This window comes from Canis aureus, chromosome 30 (assembly GCF_053574225.1).
Source record: "Canis aureus isolate CA01 chromosome 30, VMU_Caureus_v.1.0, whole genome shotgun sequence".
Lineage (NCBI taxonomy): Eukaryota > Metazoa > Chordata > Mammalia > Carnivora > Canidae > Canis > Canis aureus.
In genome coordinates, this window is record NC_135640.1 from 40,856,048 (window position 1) to 40,868,798 (window position 12,751).

The following is a 12,751-nucleotide window of genomic DNA, read 5'->3' on the forward strand; positions in this document are numbered from 1 at the left end:
ATGACTGCAGAGTCCAGGGAGGGGAAAAATGTGACTTGCCTTTAATTAGTAAGTAAGGTAAGCAAACCTTTTCAGAAACTTTGCATAAGAGAGTTTTCGGAACACAGACGCTCCTTTTATAAAAGAACAGATAGGTCCTGCCCGGTGCTGAGCAAGCACATCAAGAGGGGCAGGCAAAACGCTTTGGCAGGGGTTTCTATCCTTCCATGTGACTGAGTCTGAGTTTAGACTCACAGCTGCTCTGCAGACAAAAGGGAGGGAACCTGAAGGTGTTCTCACAGTGAGCACTCTATAGAGACACTTCACACTCCATTCGGTGAGGGGCCTCTACGTCTCAAGGGGTTTCTGCACACAATACAGCTTTAAGATGTTTTATCAGGAGAGAACATAGCCCTGCTGCCATGGGCAGGGGACTGAGCCCCTTTGGAAGTCTAGTGGAGTAGAGCTAGATGTGAATCATGCATTCGTTTATTCACCAAATATTTATGGGCCATCTGCCATGAGCCAGGCATCTAGACTCAGAGGGGATGGCAGAGGGGACAAAGCACTCACCTGTGGTCTCAGCTGATGACAAATGCTGGAAAGAGATGAAGGAGAGGGATCAGCAAGTGATCAGACAGGGTGGTGGAGGAAGACTTCTAGGAAAGAGTGGTATTTTAGTGGAAACCTCAGTGGTGGGATAAAGTAGGTCTTATGAGCTAAGAGGAGAGATTGTTCCAAGCACAAGACCATAGACTCCAAAGGCCTGGAGAACATGAGCTGCGGATGTTTGGGGAGCCCCAGAAAGCCTATGTGCTTGGAGATCGGCAGATCATGGAAGACCTGCGCCACTGGAAGGACGCTGGTTTGGTTTTTATGTGATGGAAAGCCACCAAATAGCTGAATAGGGCAAAGTTGGATCTATGCATGTGTACAGTGTAGCGACAGAGGTGAATTCACAGAAAGGCAGGAGGACGCTACTGAAAACCGGGGCCATAATGGTGGTGACTTAGACCAAGATGCTGGTGGTACAAATAGAGAGCAAAAGCTGGATTTGGAAATGATTTTAAAGATAGAGTTGGCAGGATTTGCCAATGGCAACAATAGCCAGAGAGATATATTCAGCCAATTGTGATTTAACTCAGTCTCGTTTTCCTGCCTCCCAGCACCTGCCCACACACCTCTCAATGTTTTTGGATTTAAGACCAGGAATCCTTCAAGCTCCTACACCCTTCCTTTACATCTTTCCTAACTACTCTCTCTAGTTCTGGAACAAACATTTGCCCTCAAAGACAGGGATATTCCTTTGTTTGCACCACAGTGCTGTAGGTGGTGCTCTGGTGGATTACCAATCTCAGAGGGCAGTCTAGAATGTATTCTCAAAGCACCTGGCACTGTGATGAGTGTGTGATGAGGCTCTAGGTATATAGATGAGCTGATCATAAACTAAGGTGGTGGAACAATACTGAGTAGACATGAAGAAGACCAGAAGCAATCATGAATTCACATATGTCATATTAATATATTACCATGTTAGTATCTTGGCTTGTGTGTCAAATGAGGTCAATTTGCCAGGTTGTAGCAGATGACTGATCATGGTGGTTAAACTTCCACCACCATATAGTAGCCTCTCAGAAAATTTACCTACAAATCAATTCCATCAATCTCAAAATAAAACTTTAAAGAAATAGAAATCAGCATATCTAGGGCTGGCATCTGATATTCACCAAGGCAGTGTCTTGCATGGTCTTGGCTTGGAGATCTGAGGGGCACCTTACCCTGATGGGTCCTCTAGGAGCTGTGAAGTTTTCATAACTACTTGCACACAGATTGAGTTCCAAGCATGGTCTCAGTCTCCACCTTGATCCCATTAGTGAGAGCAGGAAGCTTTGGGCATCACCCACAGGAAAAAGTGCAACTTAAAAAACTTTCATCTGTCACTGATGGTCTTGGGAGATAACTTTTAATAATAAGGAAAAGAGATGATTTGGCATTTTCTGGTTTGCTAAATAAGATTTTTTTTAAAATTCATATTTTAATATCTTATAAGCACAACTGCTCCAAAAGTGGTTTACTATTGAGAAAAGAAAGATGTATTTGAGTAGAGGCTGTATCTCAGACCCAAAATCTACTTTTTTTTCTTCTAGGTAACATGCGTTTTATATTTTGAGGCTTTCAATTTTAAGATATTTAATTCATTTGGTTATGAAATTATTTCATTTTTTTAATTCCTCAAAGAAAAAGATATTTAAAAACACAATAAACTTACATTTAAAGATGAAATATGGAAGCATTTTACTCTGAAATGGAGAACACCACAAGGACATGCACTATATAGATATATACCATTTCTGTTCAACATTTGGAGTCCAAGCCAGTGCAATAAAAGAAGAAGAGGAAAAGGAAGAGGAAGAAGAAGGAGAAAAAGGGAAGAAGAAAGAAGAGGAGGAGAAAAAAGAAGAGAAAGAAAAAAGAAAGAAACAAAAAAGAGAAAGAAAAAATTTTAAAGTAAAGAATATGTACTGGTAAAAAATAAATAAAAATATTATTTATAGACACAATTCTTTTTGTATCTAGAATTATTTTTTAAATTCTAGAGATTAATTATTAGAATTAATAAGCAAGTCAAACAAGACATTTAGATATAAGTTCAAATGTAAAATAATGTGAATCAATAGCATTTGAATTACCAGCAACAAAGAGTATGAATATGACATTTTAAAAAGATAACTTACAGTGGCATCAAAAATTATCAAATACCTAACAACAACTAATATGCAAGACTTCTACACAGAAAATTATGCAACAGAATTGAAAGAAAATCTGGCAACTCTATGCCAGGAAATTTAACAACTTAGAAAAAATGATCAAGTTCCTTGAAAAACAACTTAATGAAACCGACACAAGAAGAATACTCCTGTAGCTGTTAAATTAATTAAATCTATAGTTTAAAACTTTCCAAGAAAATTCTAGGCCCAGGAGACTCTACTGACAAATCTTTTTTGAACATTAAAGCAAAAAGTTATACCAATCTTACAAAAACTCAGAGAATCAGGGAAGAGGAAATATTTCCCAATTCATATCTGAGGTCAGAATAACACTTGACTCTTAGGGAGACCAACTGTCCTCATTTGCCAAAGGCTGAGGGGTGTCCTGGAAGGAGATCTTACCGTGCTGTAACCAGGAAGTCTCAAGAATACCAAAATGAGCTGATCACTCTACTGACACCAAAACCTGAGAAGGAAATTATAAGAAAGGAAAACAACAGGCCAAGCTAATTCACAAACACAGAGCAAAAAATTCTAAACAAAGTATTAACACATTAATATATATAAAACATAACATATAATTACCAAGGTTTTATCTTAGAAACACAAGATTGATTTAACATTCAAAAGCCCACTGGCATAAGCTACCTCATTCACTGAATAAGAAGGAAAACACTATGATCATCTCAATAGATGCAGAAAAAGCTTTTGATAAAATTCAATACCCATTATTTTTTTAAAACACTTCAGTGAATTAGTAGTGAAAAAAATTATTCAATCTGATAAAGGGTACCTATCATAAACTTTTATCCAACATGGCACTGGAGGCCTTTGTCACTATATGGCAAGGAGAGGAAATAAAGCTCACAATTATTGGAAAGGAAAGGAGAACCTGACATTATTTGAAGAGCACATGATGATGTACATAGAAAATCAAAAAGAGGGGATCCCTGGGTGGCGCAGCGGTTTGGCGCCTGCCTTTGGCCCAGGGCGCGATCCTGGAGACCCGGGATCGAATCCCACGTCAGGGTCCCGGTGCATGGAGCCTGCTTCTCCCTCTGCCTGTGTCTCTGCCTCATTCTCTCTCTCTCTCTCTGTGAGTATCACAAATAAATAAAAATTAAAAAAAATATATTTAAAAAAAAAGAAAATCAAAAAGAATCTACAAAATAATAGAGTTAATAAGTGATCTCGGCCAGATTATTGGATGTGATGTCAATATATATGAGACTGATGCACTGCCCACTGTGCCAAGAGGGCTATGATGTCAATATATAAGAATCAATTGCATTTCTATATATCAGCAACAAATGGAAATAGAAATTATTTTTAAGCTATAGCAACACATAGAAATAAACTTAATGACAGAAATACAAGACTGTGAAACTACAAAACACTACTGAGAGAAAGTAAATAGAGAGATATACCATGTTCATGGAATGGAAGACTCGATATTGTTTTTTTGGTTTTGTTTTTAGATTGTATTTATTTATTCATAAGAGATACAGAGAGAGAGGCAGAGACACAGGCAGAGGGAGAAGCAGGCTCCACGTAGGGAGCCTGATGCGGGACTCGATCTCAGGACCCTGGGATTATGACCTGATCCAAAGGCAGATGCTCAACCACTGAGCCACCCAGGTGCTCCGAAGACTTGATATTATTAAAACTGACCTATAGATTCAATATAATCCCCAACAAAATCCCAGCAGGCCTGTTTTTGTTGAAAATTAGCACACTGTTATGATTGTTCTAAGTATTCCTTCCCTTTCCTTTCTAAAAATAAATTTTATTGAAGCTTAGTTTACACACTTTAAAATGCACCCAATATGAGTGTTTGATTTAGTCAATTTTGAAGAACTGTACACCCATATCAGGATATAGAACATTTCCACCACCCCCAAAACTCCCTCAGAACTTGGCCTCAGGCAGCAACTTATCTGTTTTCTATCTCTATAGTTTAGTTTTACCTCATTTTAGAATTTCTTGTAAGGGACCTCTGGATGGCTCAGAGGTTGAGCGTCTGCCTTCAGCTCAAGGCATGATCCTGGGGTCCTGGGATCAAGTCCCACATTAGGATCCCTGTCTGGAGCCTGCTTCTCCCTCTGCCTTCTCTCTCATGAGTAAATAAATAAAATCTTTTTAAAAATAGAATTTCATTGAAATAGAATCATACAGTGTGTATTATCTTGATTCTGGCTTCTTTTAATCAAAATAATACTGCTTGAATTCATCCATGCTGTCTCATGAAACAGTAGTGTGTTTTTGTCATCAATGAGGGCTAAATCATTGATCAAATACACCATAATTTATGTATGCATTCACCAGTGGATTTATTTGGATTATTTATTTATTTAAATTTGGATTTATTTATTTAAATAAATTTATTTGGATTTATTTGGAATATTTATTTGGATTCTTTCTGGTTTTGGTCTCCTGTGAATAAAGCTATTACGAACATTCATATACAAATCGTGGTCACACATTTTCATTTCTCCTTGGGAGACAGCTAAGAATAAATCAGTCATATAGCAAATTTATGCTGAACTATATAAGAAACTGTCCAAATGTTATCCAAAATGGCTGAGCAACGAATAAGAGTTCCAATTATTCCACAGCCTGTCAAAATTTAGTATTGTCGGTCTTTCCAATCTTTGCTCTTCTGGTAAGTGTGTTGGACCTCTGGACCTTAAACCTCATGTGGAAACAGGGCTAGTGGATGCTATACCCCCCAGCACCCCGAAAAAAAAGAATTCTGAAAACCAACATCTCATGCAAACAGGATATTAGCTTTTGTCAGAAAGATCAAAAGGGCTTGAGGTTTTTCTTGACACCCTCAGACAGCCTCGCCTGTCTCTTTCTCTCTCTCTGGTTTTATCTATTCATTTCTGTCCACAGAGGCAGGAAGAGATGGCAGCGGGGGAGACTCAGCTCTACGCAAAGGTCTCCAACAAGCACAAGGGCCGCAGCACCCCCTCACTCCTGGACACCCTGCTGGGAATGGGCTTCCCGGCACACACCGCGTGAGTACTGTCCCTCCGCTGGCCCCTGGGTGTGTGTCTCAACCCTTCTGGCCTGTGCTGCAGAACTACAGGCAGCTCAGAGCACTTACTTCCTGCCGGAGAGGGGCATCTCGCAGTGTTAGATACTGTCGCAAAATAAGGCCCTTTTCTACTTTTTATAAATGACATGTTCTTTGCTCTTTAAAGACAAACTGGGCTGGCTGGCTGGCTGGTTGGTTGGTAGAGGGATCCTGAAATTTGTAAAACTTGGGAGCCGTGTGCTACTGGGGCACCCCCATCTTTAGGATTTGGAGGAGCTTGGGCCTGGGTTGTATCCTCTCTGCAGTTCAGTGACTGAGATGACACCCGGGGTACCTTAAACTCTAAGTGGAGGGGAGCTGTTGAAAGAACTACCAACAGGAATGTATTTCTAAATGATGCCGAGAAACCATTTATCTGTAGGGGAAATCTCTTCATTGTCTGATCATTGAAAGAGATGGTTAAGAAGGTGCCAGAACTACATTGACCCAATCCTGCTTACCCAAGGCAAAGGTTCCCATATAGAAAATGTTAACCTTAGGAGCCACTGTGTCAGAGAGAGAAGTCCCCCCCCAAAAAAAACAAGCTATGATAGAGACATGCGGTCCTAATTTTTCTCAGGCTGATTCACGTGGGAAAATGCATCAGAAGTCCCTTTAAGTGACTTTGGATTGGAGAAGGGACCAAAGTTTCCCTAAACATTATAACAAAACCCTAAAATTGGCTGAAATCGCTTGGAAGCTGCACTCTTTTCTTTTCTAACCCAACTCAGAACGTTGTCACCTTTATGTTGATAAGACACTGGTTGAAATCAGCAGTGGAACCATGTGCCAGACCCCAGCCAGGGACACGGAAGCCAGAGAGCACAGGCAGTGGCGGGGCAGGACCCCACTCTTGGCCCCACTAAACCCCATCCCTTATTACGCTACTGACGTTGAATGGGGACTCAGGCTCAGAATTCCTTGTGGTCTATATCATCCCCGTCGGCATTCGCCAACAGCAGCACGGGGCAGCACCCTGTCGGTTTGCTCTTCAACTCCAGCTACTTCCAAGCTGAACTCCTGAGCGAGTTACCTTAGCCCTATTCCATCCCGTCCAATTTGGTCCCATTCAGCTAAATTTAATTCAGTGTCTATACATCCTGGGTTATAATGGCGAGTACGACACCGTTGGACCTCACAGACCTTGCAGGCTGGTGGAGGAGGCAAACAGACGCAGGTTTATAGAGATGAAGCCCGGTGACTGAATGTGTGGTTGGGTACGTTTCCCTGGAGGAAGGGCATGTGAGCCATGCTTGGAAGGATCGGGGTCATTTCTCCGAGGGCGTGTTGGCACGGGGCTGCATTTTGGTAGGAGGGCGCGTGTGCAAGCCAAGGATTTGGCCCTTCACAGCCAACCTGAGGATGCAAGAGTAGGGTCCCCTGGCTTTAGCGCAGGGTGGAGGGGCTGGCAAGATGGCAGATGTGGTGGGAGCCAGTGCCCAGGACAGGAGTGGGAGCCCCTGAAGGAGAATGACCAGAGGAGGTGTGAGCAGGTTGGCGTTTTCAGAAATCACAGTGATGCCACATGGAGACTGAGGCCTGGGCAGTGCACCCAGCTGCAAAGTGTAGCAGTCCAGGCCCTCGTGGGCACCCCCTACATACACACACACACACACAGGTGTCCTGTGCTGCAGGGCTGCCCCTGCCTCTCCTCTGCTTCCCCAGAGAATGGAAGCCAGGGCTCTTGAATGCTCCTCTCTTTCTTTTTCTTTCTTTTTTTTTTTTAAGATTTTTTTATTTATTTATTCATGAGAGAGAGAGAGAGAGAGGCAGAGTCACAGGCAGAGGGAGAAGCAGGCTCCACACAGGGAGCCCGATGTGGGACCCCATCCTCGACCCCGGGGATCACGCCCTGCGCCGAAGGCAGCCGCTCCACCGCTGAGCCCCCCGGGCGCCCCTGAATGCTCCTCTCGTTCTGCTCTCCTGCAGGCTGAAGGCGTTGGCAGCCACTGGAAGAAAGACAGCGGAAGAGGCATCAGATTGGTGAGTAGGGCTGTCTCCACAGGGGTGCTGAGTACTTGGCTCTGAGAGCTCGGCGGGGTGGCCACGGGCAGCACCCCACACACGCCGGGCGGCCAGGCACCAAAGGGAAGGAAGAAAAAGAACCCGCATTTAAAATGGGAGACAGAGGAGAGAGATCGAACTGTGAACAAGCCTTTCTGCACTTAAAAATCTGAGTTTATCCAAACGTGACTCTCAAGGAAGAAAGAAATCCACGCGATCTGTTGAGTAAATAGGAAAGATAGAAAATAGAGGTTGCCACTGTCTCAGGCTACCTCTGATGGGGAGAGAGTTTACTGGTTGGTCCTGGATGCCCTCTGAGGCCTCAGGTGCCAGGTGGGGGGGGCCGGGGGTGGAACTCAGGGTTCCAGGGGGCTCTGCTATCCGTCAGCCAGCCTACAAGCCGCCCACTCCTGCAGGCCTCGGCTTTGTGCTCTGCGATCACCCCACTCCTGAACCCCCAGGCCCGCCTGAAAGTGCCATGCTGCCGTCACTCTGTCCCTAGGTGGGAAGTCCCCTCACGCTCTGCTCTGGAAAACCGCAGTGAAAATCAAACAATAAAACCCAGGCCTTGACCCACTGGGGCACCCTCCCGGAGTAGGATGGCAACCACTGATTGTGGGGCTTTGAGTGGCCAGCGTGTCCTCCCTGGAAATCCCCTTCTTCACCCCAAAACGCTAGGCCAATGGCAGGATAGGCAATCCCTCTACCAGACAAAGGGAAATGCCCAGAATCCTCCGGGCTGGGCTAAGTCTAAAGTCAGTTGCCAAATTTGAATTTCAAACGAAACCCACAGCCTCGAGGGCCGTGGTGGCTTCCTTCTAGTTCCAACTCAGCTGCGCAGACCACAAGTCCCACCGAGGCACCGGGGAGACGGTGGGGTCCCCTAGGCTCCACCTGGAGTGGGCCGACCCTAGCCAATCAGGGGAAGTGCCAAGTAAGATGCCAGTAGAACCCAAAGGCAACTTCAAGCGTCCACGTGGGTGAAGACAAGGGGCGGTCTCTCCCTGCCCTGGCTGCAGTCCCGGTGTGATCCACGCGGCGGCCCAGCCGGCACTTCCACGGCCAGGTCCGTGCCTTGGGGACCTAGACAAAGCTCGCGATTCCCGTGCTATGAAATTGGGCAAAGAGAAACCAATTTAAGCGTCTGACCAGTGGAATGGATGAGTAAGATACCTCGCACACGGGGGAGGAGCTCGCAGGGCCCTTGGAAGGGTCGCTCGGACTCCCTTAGCCGGGTGTCCACCCATCAGCATGGATAAATCTGCAGGACCCTGGCGTGGCCCCAGCAATCTGCAGCATGAGTTAAGCAATGGCTAATGGTTTATATAAAACACGCACCAAGTGTCATCTATGGGTTCGTTGCTTAAGTTTCTGGGAGAAACCGGTCACCCTCCAGCAACAGCATTTGTGACAGTCAGAGATTCCTTTCTGGCTTGTCCGGGCTCATCGGGGAAGGATGGGGAAAGTTGGGGCTAGGGTGGAGAAGGTTGGGGCTAGGATGGGGAATGATGGGGAAGGAAGGATGGGGAAGGATGGGGAAGGATGCGTCTACATGGGAGGGAGTGCTCAGGATGAAGGGTCAGAGCGCCCTCTGATGGTGTTTCACTCTTAGGGCGACTCCCTCCAGCACAGCTCCTGCCTCAAGGGGCTGCGGGCCGCCCGCTAAACTCAGGATTACAACTCGGGTGGGTGGGTACCCTCCAGTTCCATCCGCGCTGGCAAATCAAACTCCAATTTAAAAAAATACATAGAAAAAGAATGTGTACAATGCCACTGGTCATTACGGTTTACTGGCACCTATTAAATCCATTAAAAACCAACCAAACAAACAAAAAAAAAAAAACAAACAAAAAATAACTCGGACACTTCCCTGCATCCCCAGAAATTCTTCAAAACCATGACTCCCCCCCAAAAAAAAATTTAAAAAATAAAAAAATAAAAAAACCATGACTCCCAGTGAACAGATGATAAATAAACCTACTGTCACTTATCTCGTCTCTGCGTCTTTCACCTGTTACAAATAACTCTGCCATAAAGCACGTCAGATGTGCCGTGTTACTTGTTTTCGCCTTTGGAGAAATTTCTGGAAGCGGAATTGTCGGTTTGGACGGGAAGGGTATCCGAAAGCTCTTGGCGCCTCCTGGCAATTTGCTTTTATACAGACGTTGCACGAACCCGCTGCACCTTTGACACAGTTGAGCATAACCTTTTTTTTTTTTTTTTTTTCGTTTCAAACACATCGTTCTCATCTGACGGGCGAGAAAATGACGCCTTGTGGTTGTCTTCATTCTTGTTTCTTCCATCAGTGAGAATGAGCTTGAATTTGAGGTCGTATAACATTTCTCCTTGTCCTTAAAATAACCTTCTGAATACAGAGGAAAATATATAATAGCTACCTATGTTTTGTCTATGTTTTGGGTTTTTAGGGTTTTTTTTTTTTTTTTTTGGAGTTTTGACTTTTACACTCAGTTTGAAGTCAGATAAAATGAAGTGTGAGTGTTTTCTACAGATTTTTTTCAACTCTGGGGCGCCTGGGTGGCCCAGATGGGTAAGCGTCTGCCTTCGGTTCAGGTCGTGATCTCAGGGTCCTGGGCTCGAGCCCCACGTTGGGCTCCCAGCTCGGCGGGGAGTCTGCTGCTCCTTCTCTGTCTGCTTCTCCCCCTGCTTGGGCTCTTTCTGTCTCTCTCTTTCAAATGAATAAATAAAATCTTTAAAAAAATTTTTTTTCCACCACTACCGAGATAGCTGGCTCCCCAGAGATGGTCTGAAGACCAGGTCACCTTCTCTCACTGTCTTTGTCTTTGGCCCGGGAATCACACTAACGTGGGGCAGAGCCCCGGGGGGACGGGGTGGAGGGGGACCCAGCGCTGCTCCGCGGCCACACCGGCCCCGGGCCCGCTGAGCCTTGCCGAGAGGGGCCGGCAGTGACTTTGTGCAGCGTGGACACCGCCCGTGCACAGCGCGGCCTCTTCTGCTCGCTGCCCTCTCCACGCGGGGACGGCCCTGCCGTCGGGGCGCCGGCTGAAAGCGGCCTGTTCTCTTGCAGGCTGCGCTGTCATCGCAATGACCCCTCTCTGGACGATCCCATCCCCCAGGAGTACGCTCTTTTCCTCTGCCCCACGGGGCCCCTGCTGGAGAAACTCGAAGAGTTCTGGAAAGACAGCAAGCGCCAGTGCGCCAAGAACCGGGCTCACGAGGTCTTCCCGCACATCACGCTCTGTGACTTCTTCACGGTGAGTCGGGCCCGCGAGCCCCTAGTGCTCACCGACACGCCGCCGGAGGCACTTCCCCGTGATGTCCAGCGACGCTGGATGTGACCCAGGGGAGCCACGTGATCAGTTGTCACCGGTGTGGGAGGTGGGGGCTGCAGTTGTCACACCAGCGGGCCTCCTGGTGTGGGACACCCTTCACGTTTCTCCTCGGCCTCAGCTGGGCGACTCCTATGCATCCCTCAGAGCCCCGCTCACTTATCCCCCCTCCGGTTGTCTCCCCCGCCACCCTCTGCGCTCCCACCACCCACCTGTTTGCTAGTATCTCTGGTGGCACTGTCCACGGCTCCGCCCATGTGTCTGGTGCCGCCCTGCGCCCCTCACGAGACTGAATCCCTCCCGAGAAGGTAGATGCTGCCCTTGCTTCCGTGCCCTCAGACTAGCACAGGGCCTCGGAGCAGGTGTTTCAGAACCGTGGGCTGGATGAGCTGGAGAACTTTCACTGCTGGCCCGTCACGGATGCAGGACTTTCCCTGCTTCAGGAACCGGCCCTGACTCAGAAAACGGTCCAACAGGCAGCCTCACGGGGGTCCCGGGAGGGCAAGAGGGACCTGGGCCGGCTCAGAGGAGAAGACGCAGGCACGAGAGGGAGGGAGGCGGGGAGGGACAGGCTGCCACTTCCTCTGTGGCTCCCCACCAGAGGAACCAGGGGAGGACACACCCCGGCCGGCCCCCCTCTGCTGTCCCCAGGCTCTTAGGGTTCCACCCGATTCAGGAATCCCACGGGGCCCAAGGACGAGTCTGTCCCAGGCTCCACAGCGTGCATGGGAAGGGGCTGCAAGCCTCTGCACGGGCTGTTCCCAGCACACCTCCCCCCCCCCCCGGGAGCTGGGGGGACGCGGTCCCAAGGCACAGAGCTTTTCGGTGCCAAAACTAGAAAAATCCCGGGCAAACTGGGGTGAGCTGGTCACCTTCCAGCAACAGCACTTGTGCCGGTCAGAAACTCCTTTCCGGCTTGTCCTGGGAGCTCATCAGGGGAAGAAGGCAGCCAAAGGCAGCGATGAAAACAGCCTCAGAAACGGGCGTGCTTCATCGCGGCAGCCGGGTGGGGGGGGGGCACCCGAGCCTCCAGCTCCTCTTCCCAAGCCCCCGGGGCTGCACCCAGCACCCGGCACCCACACGTCCACACAGACACGACTTAGATACAAGCACACACACCCTCCCCTTCCCACGTCGGCCGTCCCACTAACCCCCGGCCCGCGTCCAACGCCGCCTCGGCTGGCCGGGCGCCCTTCCTGGCAGATGGGTGCCAGAGGGACTGGGTCTCTGCCCTTGATGCTGCAGAAGGAAAACATTCAGCCTCCACGGGCGGAGGTCCCGCCGCAGCTCTGCTTCAGTCCGACTCGGCGCTTCCAGACCATGTACCTGCGGCCGCGACATCACAGTGTGCACACTCAGGTTCAAGGTTATACCCTCCACGCATCACGCGCTTTCCCAGGCCCCGCGAGGGCCGCAGAGATGCAATAAGCAGACGAAGGGACGTAAAAATGCATATGAAAACTAGAAGGTGGTTGACTCCTCAGAGGATGAAAGGAGCCGTGGGAAATTCAGAGGGAAGAGCAGGGCTGGCGCTGATTTCCTGCCGGGGTGGGGGTGGGGAGTGGGAGGGCACGGGTCTGGGGTTCACTGTGGCTTCACGTGAGTCTTCCACA

The 12,751-nt window shown here is 47.9% G+C and overlaps 1 protein-coding gene across 2 annotated transcripts in view; it reads left to right on the top strand.

Moving 5' to 3' along the window:
* Positions 1-5,596: 5,596 nt before the first annotated feature.
* Positions 5,597-12,751, top strand: part of UBASH3A (ubiquitin associated and SH3 domain containing A) — a 42,352-nt gene continuing 35,197 nt past the window's right edge. For both annotated transcript variants that reach the window (XM_077879304.1, XM_077879305.1), the window contains exons 1-3: positions 5,597-5,767; positions 7,756-7,809; positions 10,877-11,063. In XM_077879304.1, the coding sequence (XP_077735430.1) occupies positions 5,655-5,767; positions 7,756-7,809; positions 10,877-11,063 (354 nt within the window). In that variant the 5' untranslated portion in view covers positions 5,597-5,654. The remainder of the gene's footprint in view (positions 5,768-7,755; positions 7,810-10,876; positions 11,064-12,751) is intronic.